This window comes from Silurus meridionalis, chromosome 18, assembly GCF_014805685.1.
Source record: "Silurus meridionalis isolate SWU-2019-XX chromosome 18, ASM1480568v1, whole genome shotgun sequence".
NCBI lineage: Eukaryota > Metazoa > Chordata > Actinopteri > Siluriformes > Siluridae > Silurus > Silurus meridionalis.
Window position 1 is genome coordinate 487,819 of NC_060901.1, and position 14,905 is coordinate 502,723.

At 44.0% G+C, this 14,905-nt stretch overlaps 1 protein-coding gene across 2 annotated transcripts in view; it reads left to right on the forward strand.

The window, feature by feature from the left end:
- Window positions 1–5,145: 5,145 nt before the first annotated feature.
- Window positions 5,146–14,905, forward strand: part of nap1l1 (nucleosome assembly protein 1-like 1) — a 16,135-nt gene continuing 6,375 nt past the window's right edge. For both annotated transcript variants that reach the window (XM_046872686.1, XM_046872685.1), the window contains exons 1-14: window positions 5,146–5,277; window positions 7,649–7,686; window positions 7,931–8,013; window positions 8,451–8,553; window positions 8,712–8,853; window positions 10,374–10,454; window positions 10,630–10,758; window positions 10,898–10,969; window positions 11,544–11,683; window positions 11,823–11,968; window positions 12,097–12,116; window positions 12,194–12,316; window positions 12,491–12,523; window positions 12,607–12,657. In XM_046872686.1, the coding sequence (XP_046728642.1) occupies window positions 7,670–7,686; window positions 7,931–8,013; window positions 8,451–8,553; window positions 8,712–8,853; window positions 10,374–10,454; window positions 10,630–10,758; window positions 10,898–10,969; window positions 11,544–11,683; window positions 11,823–11,968; window positions 12,097–12,116; window positions 12,194–12,316; window positions 12,491–12,523; window positions 12,607–12,657 (1,140 nt within the window). In that variant the 5' untranslated portion in view covers window positions 5,146–5,277; window positions 7,649–7,669. The remainder of the gene's footprint in view (window positions 5,278–7,648; window positions 7,687–7,930; window positions 8,014–8,450; window positions 8,554–8,711; window positions 8,854–10,373; window positions 10,455–10,629; window positions 10,759–10,897; window positions 10,970–11,543; window positions 11,684–11,822; window positions 11,969–12,096; window positions 12,117–12,193; window positions 12,317–12,490; window positions 12,524–12,606; window positions 12,658–14,905) is intronic.

A 14,905-nucleotide genomic window follows, 5' to 3' on the forward strand; every position in this document is an offset into this window, starting at 1 on the left:
GTTATGATGTGAGACGTATGTTATGTGTAGAACTCGCTAAAAACATACGTCTTTAATCTACACTTAAACTGGGAGAGTGTGTCTGAGCCCCGAACACTGTCAGGAAGACTATTCCAGAGTTTAGGAGCTAAATGTGAAAATGTTCTACCACCTTTAGTGGACTTTGCTATTCTAGGAACTACTAGAAGCCTAGAGTTTTGAGATCTCAGGGAGCGTGACGGATTGTAGCGTGTTAAAAGACTGGAGAGAAACATGGGAGCCAAACCATTTAGTGTTTCATAAGTAAGTAGCAGTAGTTTGTAGTCTATTCGAAACTTAACAGGAAGCCAATGTAGGGATGAGAAGATGTGTGTTTGTGTGTGAGAGAGAGAGAGAGAGAGAGAGAGAGAGAGAGAGAGAGAGAGTGTGTGTGTGTGTGTGTGTGTGTGTGTGTGTGTGTGTGTGTGTGTGTGTGTGTGTGAGAGTAAGTGAGTGTGTGTAAGTGAGTGTGTGTGAGTGAGTGAGTGAGTGAGTGAGTGAGTGAGTGAGTGAGTGAGTGAGTGAGTGAGTGAGTGAGTGTGTGTGTGTGTGTGTGTGTGTGTGTGTGTGTGTGTAGGGATGATAAGATCGGGTTATGTGATCATATTTTCTTGACCTTGTAAGAACTCTTGCTGCTGCATTCTGAACTAACTGAAGCTTGTTTATTAATGACGCAGGACATCCACCTAGTAATGCATTACAATAGTCCAGTCTGGAGGTCATGAACGCATGGACGAGCTTCTCTGCATCAGATATAGACAACATGTTTCTTAGCTTAGAAATATTTCTAAGGTGAAAGAAGGCTGTTTTTGTAACTTGGGTGATATGATATTTAAAAGATAAGTTGCTCTAAAATAACTCCCAGGTCTTTTACTGTTGAACTAGTGGTTACAGAACATCCGTCTAAATGCAGGTTGAGATGCTGGAGCTTCTGTATACTAGTTTTTGGGCCGATGAGAAAAATCTCCGTCTTATCAGAATTTAGTAGTAGAAAGTTATGGGTCATCCAATCTCTTATTTCCTTAACACACTCAGTTATCCGGGTTAATTGAGCATATCGCCTGGTTTAGATGAGATATATAGCTGAGTATCATCAGCATAACAATAGAAGCTAATTCCATGCCTTCTAATAATATTTCCTAATGGAAGCATGTATATTGTGAAAAGCAGGGGTCCTAGAACTGAACCTTGCGGCACGCCTTAATTTACTAGCATTAGCCTGGATAGCTTTCCATTTAAGTCTACGAAATGGTAACGATCGGACAGGTAGGATTTAAACCAGCTTAATGCCTGTCCCTGAATGCCGATGTAATTCTGTAAGTGATCTAGGAGGAGATCATTGTCTATAGTCAGTGGTAGTTTCCCCAACACCTGATCATCTAAACACCTGATCATCTAAACACCTGATCATCTAAACACCTAATCATTGAAACACCTAATCATCTAAACACCTGATCATCTAAACACCTAATCATATAAACACCTGATCATCTAAACACCTAATCATTTAAACACCTAATCATCTAAACACCTAATCATTTAAACACCTGATCATCTAAACACCTAATCATATAAACACCTAATCCAAATCTCACCAAAACTAATATTTACAAATGAGAAAATCTTGTTCTTATTGGATCTGAATAGTTCTTGAATAAAATTCAACCCTAAATTAATTTATCAGCCTATTTTCAAATTTCAGTCCAAAATCAGAACAATCTATTACAAGTTTATTTTTCCACTTTTATAGACATTTTCTTCTCTTTTCTTTTTTCTCACTTTATTTGTTAAACAAAGAAAAAGTATTAGAACATTATTTATTTAACCACTTTTTTTTACTTTATATATATATATATATATAAAGTAAAAAAAAAAACAATTCCCCTCACTTTATTACTTCATAAAGAACAGCAACCTGAAACTTTATTTGGATTGTTTACCACTTGTTGACCAATTAAATTTTTTCTGTCTAGCTATTATTCTGTCCATCCATCCATTTATCTACAGCATGAGTTTCCTGTTTTCCTTTTTAAAAAAAATCCTTGCAAAATCATTTGTCTTTTTTCAATATTTGTTATTGATTTTCTCATGAGCCAGGAGCTCTAAATTCCCCTTTCTTTATGTAACATGGTGTGACTATAGGGGTTTCTTGGCAGTGTGGAAAAGAAACTCAAACGTGATGCTGAAGAAACCCATTCCCAGGTCTGTTACCTACAATTTATGCAACTCAGAAAAAGCTGGTGGAAGGTAGCATGAAAATCTATTCTGCGCTGAGGAATTGTGTGGGAGTGGGGCTTTGTGTGGGGGTGGGGCTTTGTGTGTGGGTGGGGCATTGTGTGGGAGTGTGGCTTTGTGTGTGGGTGGGGCATTGTGTGGGAGTGTGGCTTTGTGGTGGACTGGTGCCGAATGATCATTGTTCATTGGCTACTCATCCAATCAGAAGTTAGAAATCATGCTGGTATTTTCTGTTATTTTTCCTGTTTGGCTAAAATAATAAAATCACATTTTGATTGGGTTGGCAAGAAGCACATTCTGGTCAGCAAAGCAGGATCTAGATAATAATATTAATAATAATATAATCGTAATTTTTTTTATCGCACCTTTAAAAGGAGCATCTCAAAGCGCTTTCCAAGCATAAAAGAAAGAAAAGTTTTAAATAAAGATAAGAAAAAAAAGAGCAGATTTAAAAACAGTAAAAGACTCGGCCTGTCTAATCTCAATCGGGAGAGAATTCCTCAGCTTTGGTGCATGCCTGAGTAGGAACAACTAGGAATCAGACTGGAATCGGAGGAACACAGATCTTGCCTTGGCCACATAAGGCCTTATAGGGCCCGGAATCTGACAGGAAACCAATGCAATGACTTCAAAACTAAAGAAATACAGTGCGTTCACCAGACCTGGTCTTAGTCAGAATCTGAATTTTGGACAACCTGTAATTTATTTGATGTCGATTTTGAAACCCCAACAAGCAAAGCATTACAATAATCGATGCATGAAAAAACTAAAGAATTGATACATTTTTCAGCAACTGAAAAAGATAACATGGGGCGGAGTCTTGTAATGTTCCTGAGATGAAAAAATTAGGTTTTAACTGTATTCTAAACATGAGGGTGAAATGTTACAATTGTGTCAAAAATTTGCTTTGCTTGAAAAGCCTAAACAGAGCCTTCTAATTTTATGGCTTAAAAACCAGCTTTATTCCTTCGATGGTGTGGACCAATCAGTGTTGGGCAGTAATGCGTTACTGTAAAGCAGTTACTTTTGACAGTAACTAATACTGTAATGCGTTAGTTTTTAAATAAAGTAACTCTGTTAGCGTATGGTGCGTTACCCGTTACTTTTATAAATGAATGAATTTGGGCTGAAGTGTAGACTACAGTCTGACCTGTTTACAGCAGAGACACATTGTAGGATTGGAGGATGAACCTCTGTAAACAGGAAGAAGACGCACTGTGGGCGTGTCTCCATTTATTCAGGTCTGTGCAGCAGTAATGGCGAGTCGAGGCGAGAGCAAGACGAGTTTCTCAAAGTGGAAATATGCTCATTATTTTAGTTTTAGTTGAGTATAAAGACAAAAACTTTTAAGTCAAATGTAAGCTGTGTCTTTCTGGTTCGAAGCTCGTATCTACTGCAATAGCAACACCTCCAGAAACTCCATGCCTGAGGAGCTAGAAGCTAGAAGCTAGAAGCTAGAAGTTAACCAGGTGTTCTGTTCTACATTGTTGATAGTTTTCATACTTCAGCTGTGAAAGGAACATGTTTAAGAGCTCAACACAACAGCAGAAGCAACTTTAGTGTTTGATTGTGAATTTATTATTCAGCTTGTTTTGTTCTTTATTTCAGAAATCCTTGTGATATATTCAGTGTGTGCTGCTCTGACTTTAATAAAATAGTGTTTATAAATGACTCTGTGTTTAAGTCAGTTTTGTGTTTGTAGATCATAACACATAAAAGGGCATTAATGAGAACATTAAAGAACGTTCTTTAAAAAAGTAACTAAAAAGTTACTTTTAACAGTAACGCATTACTTTTTGGTGTAAATAATCAACAAAGTAACTGAGTTACTTTTTGAATTCAGTAACGAGTAACTGTAACTAGTTACTATTTCTTAGTATCTAGCACAACACTGGAACCAATAAGCATTACTTCTCTCTTATAAGTATTTATAGAGAGGAAATTCTCAGATATCCATGTTTTCTTCTCAGAAATGCAGTGTTCAGAAAGCCAATGGCAGCATTATCGTCAGGTTTTGTTGGGTGTTGTGTTTCATCTGGGTGTCATCAGCACAAAAGTGAAATTCAAGCCCAAGAGATCTCAAAAGCTAACCAAGGGGAAATCTGTACATACTGAAAAGCAAACGACCCAAAATCGAACCTTGTGGGACATCAAACTGAACTGAACTAACTTTAGACCGATAGCCACCTATGGAAATAAACTGCCTACGATCATAGAGAAATGATTTAAACCAGTTTAATACAGTGTCAGTGCCCACAAGCGAGTGAGTAAAATACAGAGTGATCCACAGTGTCAAAAGACACACTTAGATCGAGAAGTATCAATTTTAAAGTACAAGCAGAGTCTGCAGCAATCAACAGGTCATATGTAACCTTAACTAAAGTCTGATCCTAATCCTGAATCTCATCCTGAATCTGATCCTGATTCATATCCATAGTTCAAGATCAATCTGATCCTGATCCACAGTCTCCACCGGCTTGTTCATCAGGGACAAACTTACACTTATAAAGAACATCTTCATTTTGATCACCACAGTATCTGTGTAAAGCTGATTTGAGACAATGTTCATTGTAAAAAGTGCAAAAGAAATACAAATTAATTGAATTGAATATACAGTAAATCTGACCCTAATTCTAAATCTTAATCCTGAATCTGATCCTGATCCATGTACTGTGAATCTGATCTTAATCCTGAATCTGATCCTGATCCATGTACTGTGAATCTGATATTGATCCTGAATCTGATCCTGATCCTGAATCTGATCTTGATCTTGATCCTGATCCTGATCAAGAGCTCAATGTCTCCTTACTGAGAGCAGGGAAAGGGGCGTGGTTAGACTCTTCGTGGACCACGCAGGCCCCTCCGACGCACGTTGTCGTGGTGATGGTGGCTTTACGTGATGACGTGATACGTATATGAGCGCACGCTGCGCGCATCTTGGGCCTCTTGTTTTCCCGCCGCCGTCAGTGTACTTTGGTGCGCATGCGCAGAGCTCCCGCCGGACATCGCGCGCACATACCCACGGTGAGAGAAGGCGCTCGGTTACCGCGTGTGTGGGGCTTTTTCTCGTTTAGAAAAACCAGGGACCGGGAACCAGGGACCGGGCCGGGGAGAGGGACTGACTGGGGGTTACCGGGCCTGGAGCCGACACCCTCAATATGCAGGCAGGGCGGCGTGAGCCGGTACACGGCGGGGTTTCAGCATGGCGCGTGGAGGAGGGCCGGTGTTCCTCACACCTCACTTTCACCTGTACCGACTTAATCTACACATATACACTCACACACACACTTACACACACTCCTGTGTACCTGCGGTGGAGGTGTGAGGATTCCGCCTGTTAGCATATTAGAATGGTACCGTCATCACATCGCTAACTAGCTGTGATGCTAACGGTGTACGGGGTTAGCATCGAACTGGACTAGCTCATGATGCTGTGCGCGCTCTGTAATTAGCCTAGCATCACTGTTAGCTCAGTAATAGCTTAAGTTCATTATTTTTGTCTACATTTCAATCTTATTAGAATTAAATTAATGCGCGCGAGTGTGTGTCGAGTTTTGTTAGTCATATGTATAGATGTGTTTGACAGTTTGTACAATGAAGTTCTGTGGTTCTGTGCAGGGTCTGTGTGTGGGGTGGGAAAGGCGGGGACTGTGTGGGTTGGGAGAAGTGGGGACTGTGTGTGGTGGGTGGGAGAGGTGGGGGACTGTGTGGTGTACAGGACTGTGTGGGGTGGGTGGGGGACTGTGTGGGGTATGAGACTGTGGTGGGTGGGAGAGATGGGGAGTGTGTGGGGTAGGGGACTGTGTGTGGTGGGTGGGAGAGATGTGGGGACTGTGTGGGGTAGGGGACTGTGTGTGGTGGGTGGGAGAGATGGGGACTGTGTGGTAGGGGACTGTGTGTGGTGGGTGGGAGGTGGGGACTGTGTGTGGTAGGGGACTGTGTGTGTGGGTGGGTGGGAGAGGTGGGGACTGTGTGGGGTAGGGGACTGTGTGTGGTGGGTGGAGAGGTAGGGGACTGTGTGGGGTAGGGGACTGTGTGTGGTGGGTGGGAGGTAGGGGACTGTGTGTGGTGGGTGGGAGAGGTAGGGGACTGTGTGTGGTGGGTGGGAGAGGTAGGGGACTGTGTGTGGTGGGTGGGAGGTGGGGACTGTGTGTGGGAGAGGTGGGGACTGTGTGGGGTAGGGGACTGTGTGTGGTGGGTGGGAGAGGTAGGGGACTGTGTGGGGTAGGGGACTGTGTGGTGGGTGGGAGAGGTAGGGGACTGTGTGGGGTAGGGGACTGTGTGTGGTGGGTGGGAGAGGTAGGGGACTGTGTGGTGGGTGGGAGAGGCAGGGGACTGTGTGTGGTGGGTGGGAGAGGTAGGGGACTGTGTGGGGTAGGGGACTGTGTGGGGTAGGGGACTGTGTGTGGTGGGTGGGAGAGGCAGGGGACTGTGGGGTAGGGGACCGTGTGGGGTGGGAGCGGTGGGAGACTGTGTGTGGGGTGGGGACTGTGGGGTAGGGGACTGTGTGTGGTGGGTGGGAGGTAGGGGACTGTGTGGGGTAGGGGACTGTGTGTGGTGGGTGGGAGAGATGGGGACTGTGTGGGGTAGGGGACTGTGTGTTTGGGGTGGGAGAGGTGGGAGACTGTGTGTGGGGTGGGTGGGAGGTGGGGACTGTGTGGGGTAGGGGACTGTGTGTTTGGGGTGGGAGAGGTGGGAGACTGTGTGGGGTGGGTGGGGACTGTGTGTTTGGGGTGGGAGAGGTGGGGACTGTGTGGGTGGGTGGGAGACTGTGTGTGGGGTGGGTGGGAGAGGTGGGGACTGTGTTGGGTGTGTTGGTGAGTGGGTAGTGTGGGGTAGGCGGTCTGTTAGATCAGTGGTCCCCAACCTTTTCTGCGCCACAGACCGGTTTAATGTGGGACAATATTTTCACGGACCGGCCTTTAAGGTGTAAAAACGGATGTTTTATAAATATAATAAACGTGAATCCACTGTGTTTTTTGTTCATTTTTCTCTTTTGGGGGTTTGTTTTTAGTGGTAATGTGTTAGGGGCCGGAGCTCCTTTTAGAAGGTAACTGAGGCATCATGACCTGCATCAAGAATCAGACAGATGTGGAGGAGAGAATCTGTGAATTTTCCAAAATAAAACATTGTTCAGAATCATATAATAAATAAAACAGAAATAATGTAAGTTATGTATTTTTTTTGGTGCGCCCCGATACCAATTGACCCAGGGTTGTGGACCAGTGTGTTAGGGTGTTTGTGGGTGAATTTAATTTGGATGGGTGGTGAGTAGATGGGCAGAACCATTTTAGTGGTTTGTTTAGACAGTAGCTGGACTGATCTGTTCTATAGTTCTACCTCTGATCATGTGATGTCATCAGGAATGTGAATTGCAGTGTTGTTACTGTTCCAGGTTTGAGGACAGAGACCATTAATGGCTGACCTGGACAAGTGAGTACTGCTATTACCTGTTCTTTATCGTCCTGCCTTTCCTGGGCTGTGTTTCAGTCATCATTACCTGTGCTATATCCTCCTGTCTCTCCTAAATCAGCATGGCTTTAAAATGTTCAGTGTATAGGTGTGCAGTGATGGTGATTTGGGACACAGCCACACATTACACAGTGTAGTCAGGCATTTTAGTTATACTAATCGTGTGTGTGTGTGTGTGTGTGTGTGTGTTCATGCGTGCACACAGTAAAGAGCAGGCTGAGCTGGATCAGGCTGATATGGAAGATGTGGAGGAAGTGGAAGAGGAGGAGACTGGAGAGGACAGCAAAGGTGTACACACACACACACACACACACACTTCCTGTCAGTATACAGGCCTCTGCTCTCTCACTGATGCTTATCACACACAATCACCATCACTATGTGGTGTTACTTGATCACCCAGTGACCCCAGGTGTGTGTGTGTGTGTGTGTGTGTGTGTGTGTGTGTGTAAAATGTGGTTAGATGTGCTGAATAAATGCACCCTGTGCTGATTGATATTTATTTGATATACTGTGCTCCTTTATCACATTCCAGGTTGTTCACTCCACTGTTTCCTTCCTTTTAGTGTGTGTGTGTGTGTGTGTGTGTGTGTGTGTGTGTGTGTGTGTGTGTGTGTGTGTGTGGCACATAAACTATTCACACTTCAGAGTAGCCTATCTTTGTGTGATTTGTCTGGTCTAGCTTGAGTCATAATGATGATCTGTGTGTGATTGCTCTGGTCTAGCTCGACAGCTGACTGTACAGATGATGCAGAACCCTCAGATCCTGGCAGCACTACAGGAGAGACTGGACGGACTTGTGGGTTCTCCTTCAGGGTACATGGAGAGGTAGATACACGTAATCACTCACTCGTGCACACGCACACACACACCCTCTGTACAGTCTGTTGTAGAGAGACATTAGAACTTTTTTACAATGTTCATGGACTCTACGGGACTGTTCTCACTGCGGTGATGTAGTATTTGTGATCGTGTGTGTTCTTCAGCCTGCCGCGGGTGGTGAAGCGGAGAGTGAATGCTCTGAAGAACCTGCAGGTGAAATGTGCTCACATCGAGGCGAAGTTCTATGAAGAAGTACATGAGCTGGAGAGGAAGTACGCAGCACTCTACCAACCTCTCTATGACAAGGTAAGCTCACACACACGTGCATTCCCCTGGCATTCCCCCCGCGTGTGTTTGTAGTCAGATGTTTGGGTGAGATGTTGAGCTATAGATGTGTGGAGAACTTGGACTTCCCTGTCCTCAGTACCTTAAGTCTGAGTGGTGTTGAGGTCAGGATTCTATGGAGCTCAGTTGATGTGTGAGAAGGTTCCTCATGCTCCCTGGTCCATCTGATTGAGGATTCTGAGTATTCTGGAATGCGGTGTTCCTCCTGCTGTTTAGGGATGGGCATTGTTTACATTTTTGCGAATACTGGTACTGCTTTCTAATTTGTTGCATAAATACATGTAAAAAAAATTAAGTTATTACTGCTGAACTTTAGTACTGCAGAAAAAGGCACATATAGCACTTAAAAATATATTTTTTGAAGGTTATAGATGCCCATAGCTAGATTGGCTCATACTTGCTAATTACTCAGCCAACTGATAGATTTAAGTAAATACTGAATTAAAAACACACTCTGTAATATAGTACTGAACTTTATTACAAAAATTACAGTACTGATTTATAAAAATGTGGTACATGAAATAAATATAAATCAATTCATATAATAAATTCTAAATAATACATATAATATAGCGTTCTCAATGCAGCTCGCCTTTTAATGTGTAAAAAAACAGCACGTGGCTGCAGTGATTGACCTCTAGAGGCCGCTCTTGTAATGACAGAAGCCAGAAAAACTCAATGTATCTTTTAAAAAAAAAAAAAAAAAATCAACTATCAGTGCTGATTGTGTCCCTAAAGTCTGCTAGTAATCAGATTTATTTAATAATTGTTCCCTTCACTTGAGGCTGAAGCAGGAGAGTAGCAGTTAAAACTAGATGATGGACACACAGTAAATACAGCGTGTTGCTTGAGGTAGAAATGTGATTTGTTTGTAAATGTTTTATTATATTACTAGTGATGCCTCCTTTGTTTAATGTTGCATTACCACGTTTATTGCGTCCGACACTGGTGTCTCACACACCCCACACACAGGCAAACTTTGGCCACATGATATCATTTGGGCACGGAAAATGACAAGCAGCAGCTTCTAATTCAGTTTTGTAGTATTCATTGCATGCATTATTGCCTGTTTGTGGATACTGCTGAAGCTGCAAAAAATGTTATTGGGATGAATAAAGTATTTATATCTATCTTTCTATTAACACTGAAGAATAGAGAAAACTCCAATTATCAATAACATTGTCCTGAATCTTATCAGTAGTCCGATATTATCCCAATTACATACTGGTCTAAAAAATACCATCGGTACCCATCCCTACTGATGTTAGAACCTGTTCATCCAGTTCATTCAGGTTCTCAGCTCCAGATAATCCTGCAGCAGTAACATGAGCTGAGGTAACATGAGCACTGCTCTGAGGTGTTGCACTGGGCACACACTTATCACTTCATGGTGTTCTTACCCTCATGTGCCCATCGAGGGCTTCAGACCCCTGCCTGTATCTGTTCTAAATCTTCGTGTGTGTGTGTGTGTGTGGGTTCAGCGCAGTGACATCATCAGTTCAGCATATGAACCTACAGAGGAGGAATGTGAGTGGAAACAGGCAGAAGAGGAAGAGCTCTCGGTAAGTTTTTAGTGTGTGTGTGTGTGTGTGTGTGTGTGTGTGTGTGTGTGTGTGTGTGGTCAATTTGTACATTTACTGACCCAATAAGTGAGTTGACACCTGGACTGTGTTCTCACTGCGCAAAGAAAACAGGATTAGTCTTACGTGTGGGTGTGTGTGCGTGTGTGTGGTGCAGGGGGAGCTAAAGGACAAGGCGAAGGTTGAAGAGGAGAAAAAGGATGAAGAGAAGGAAGACCCTAAAGGAATTCCTGAGTTCTGGCTCACTGTGTTTAAGAATGTTGATCTGCTCAGTGAGATGTTACAGGTATACACGCACGCACGCACACACACACACACACACACAGGCGCGCACACACACTCCTCTGTCTGCATGAGTGCATATACTCATGCAGACAGTTTTGCTGTGTGTGAAATTCAGTGTAATTTAATCTCTTGTGTTACAGGAGCATGATGAACCCATCCTCAAACACTTACAGGACATCAAGGTCAAGTTCTCTGATGCAGGACAGCCCATGGTACTTCATCCTTCTAATCACGCGCGCGCGCACACACACACACTACTTCTCTGACTGAATACAGGCTGCTTTTATAACGAAGTGTGTGTTTGTAACAGACTGTTGTGTGTAACAGTGATGTATGGATGTGTAATGGAGTGGTGTGTGTGTGTGTGTGTGTGTGTGTGTGTGTGTGTGTGTGTGTGTGTGACTGCTGCAAGTAAATTTCTCTGTTCTACAGAAGCATTAAAGACACTGAATTGTGAGATTTGTGATTATTGGTGAAATGTCCTGAGCAACACTGTAATTTAATCACAGGGAAACAGCTCTGAGAATTTGGGACGTGGTTGTCATGGTAACTGTGAAGGGTTTATTTTTAGTGTCCTTAGGGTTCTAACACTGTTATTGGGTTGTGTCTCAAATGACCTCGCCTGATGTTTACTAATAATCTACATATGGTCACTGGTTGTGTTTCAAACCACACAATGTAACATTGCAGATAGTTTGTAGAGATTCGCTACAGCTCCTTGCATATGTGTGTGTGTGTGTGTGTGTGTGTGTGTGTGTGTGTGTGTGTGTGTGTGTGTGTCCCCAGAGTTTTACGTTAGAGTTCCACTTTGAGCAGAATGACTTTTTCTCCAACACGGTTCTAACTAAGACCTACAAGATGAGATCAGAACCTGATGAGTCCGACCCCTTCTCCTTTGATGGCCCTGAGATCATGGGCTGCACTGGGTATGCACCCGTTTCTCTCTTTTTCTCTCGCTCCCTCGCTCCTTCACTTGTCTCGCTCTCTGCTCCACTTATCGTGTTCTGTCGTATGCTGTTCAGTTTACTGTGTGTGAGGTGTACTTATTCAGTGAAGTGTGTGTAGGTGCACGATTGATTGGACCAAAGGAAAGAATGTTACCTTGAAGACCATAAAGAAGAAGCAGAAGCATAAGGGCAGAGGGACTGTGAGGACTGTCACAAAGACTGTTCCTAATGACTCATTCTTCAATTTCTTCTCCCCTCCTGAAGGTACACACACACACACACACACACACCCCATGCTCCAGCAGGCTGACTGGGAGGTTGTGGGTGTGGCCTAATGTTCTGTAATGGTGTTTATAGCTGTGATTTAAATAGTTGATTCTGTTTTATTTCAGTACCAGAGAGTGGTGAACTGGTGAGTGTCTCTCTCACTCACACACACACACACACACTGTTGTAGTCTTCTTACTGTGGTATTTGTGTGTGAATCAGGATGAAGACTCGGAGGCCATCATGGCAGCAGACTTTGAGATCGGTCACTTTATCCGTGAGCACATTGTGCCACGTGCGGTCCTCTACTTCACCGGGGAGGCCATCGAGGATGACGATGATGATGTGAGTGCACATTAACACACAGCCTCTCTGAACATATACTTATTCTTCAGCTGTAACTGAGTGTAGTGATCAGATCCTCCATGCAGTGTTCATGTCTCACTGCAGGCAGGGTGTGATGTTTCATGTTCCTCAGGGATTCTCACCTTTATTAATCTCTGACTCTTATTTCTTTAGTATGATGAGGAGGGGGAGGAGGCTGATGATGAGGTGAGTGAGTGTGAGATGTGCATTTAATAGTGTACAGGTGAGATGAACATGCTAAGGTGTGTGTGTGTGTGTGTGTGTGTTAGGAGGGAGAGGAAGAGGCAGATGAGGAAAACGATCCAGACTATGACCCGAAGGTACACACCTCCAACTTTAATATTTTAATTAAGTGTATTTAAAGTGTATAGAATGGGTACGAGCATGTACACACACACACACACACACACACACACACACACACAGCTGTTAATTTAGAGACTTAAATCAGGGGTCACCAACATGGACCACGAGTCGCCTGCAAGCTTTTTCTAAAAATGTTTCCTACCTTCTTAAATGATTGTTCAAGTCAAGTCAAGTGGCTTTTATTGTCATTTTTACTATACACAGTGGTACACAGTACACAGTAAAACGAAACAACGTTCCTCCGGAACCCTGGTGCTACACAAAACAACAAAACAACATAAAGTGCATCGAGTGCAGCCTGGTGCAAACAGTGCAAACAAAAGAACAGTACAGACAGACAGAGTGCAGACAGACAACACAAGACAAGACAAAAGACAAAAACCAAGTATAGCGCCGACTAGTAAACCTACTGTATACTTACATATACAGTACTGTGTGAGGTGAATGTAAAAACTATACCCAGGAGAAAATACAAACAGAAAGAGCAATGTAGTGCAAAAACAGCAGCAAGGAGGTGCAAAGACAGCATGTAAACATTATACTGTAGTATAAAAGGTGCAAAAACAGCATGTAAACATTGTACTGAATATAAACATTGTACTGAATATAGTATAAATAATAATAAATATATAAATGGTGATGGAGTGGATCGAGATGAGTGATGAATGTGTTTAGTCCAGGTTGTACAGTTCAGTTCAGTAACAGTAACACACAGTGAGTGTGTGTGTGTGTGTGCGTGTGTAAGTGAGTGTGTGTGAGTGTGTGTGAGTTCTGTTCAGTTCTGTGTGTTGAGAAGCCTGATGGCTTGTGGAAGAAACTGTTACACAGTCTTGTTGTGACGGCCCGAATGCTTGAACCGTTTTCCTGATGGTAGGAGGGTGAAGTATGCGTGTGACGGGTGTGTGTGATCGTCCACAATGCTGTGTGCTTTGCGGATGCAGCGTGTGGTGTAAATGTCCATGATAGAGGGGAGAGAGACTCCGATGATCTTCTCAGCTGTCCTCACTATCCTCTGTAGGGTCTTGCGATCCGAGACGGTGCAATTCCCAAACCAGGCAGTGATGCAGCTGCTCAGAATGCTCTCAATGGTCCCTCTGTAGAACATGGACAGGATGGGGGAGGAGGTGGGCTTTCCTCAGCCTTCTCAGAAAGTATAGACGCTGCTGGGCTTTCTTGGTGATGGAGCTGGTGTTAAGTGACCAGGTGAGGTTGTCCGCCAGATGAACACCAAGGAATTTGGTGCTCTTGACGATCTCCACAGAGGATCCATCGATAATCAGTGGAGATTGGTCGCTCTGAGCTCTCCTGAAGTCCACAACCATCTCTTTCGTTTTGTCCACGTTCAGAGACAGGTTGTTTGCTCCACACCAGGCAGTTAACCGTTTCACCTCTTCTCTATATGCTGACTCATCGTTCCTGCTGATTAGACCCACCACGGTCGTGTCATCAGCGAACTTGATGATATGATTTGAGCTGTGCGTTGGTGCACAGTCGTGAGTCAGCAGAGTGAACAGCAGTGGACTGAGCACACAGCCTTGAGGGCTCCAGTGCTCAGTGTGGTGGTGCTGGAGATGCTGTTCCCGATCCGGACTGCCTGAGGTCTCCCAGTCAGGAAATCCAGGATCCAGTTGCAGAGAGGTGTTCAGGCCCAGAAGGTTCAGCTTCTCGATCAGGTGCTGAGGAATGATTGTGTTGAATGCTGAGCTGAAATCAATGAACAGCATTCGTACATATGAGTCCTTGTTATCCAGGTGGGTGAGGGCCAGATGAAGGGTTGTGGAGATGGCATCGTCCGTGGAACGGTTTGGACGATCGCAAACTGCATTGGGTCCAGGGAGGGTGGAAGCTGTGTCTTGATGTGCCTCATGACAAGCCTCTCGAAGCACTTCATCACGATGGGAGTGAGCGCGACGGGACGATAGTCATTGAGGCAGGAGACAGTCGATTTCTTTGGCACAGGAGCGATGGTCGTTGTCTTGAGGCACGTGGGAACAACGTTACTGCTCAGGGAGATGTTGAAGATGTCAGTGAAGACATCTGCTAGTTGTTCTGCACATTCTCTGAGCACCCTGCCAGGAATGTTGTCAGGTCCAGCAGACTTCCGTGGGTTAACTCTGCATAGAGTTTTCCTCACTTCAGCTGTGGTTAGACAGAGCACCTGGTCAGTGGGAGGAGGGATGGTCTTCCTCGCCACCACGTTGT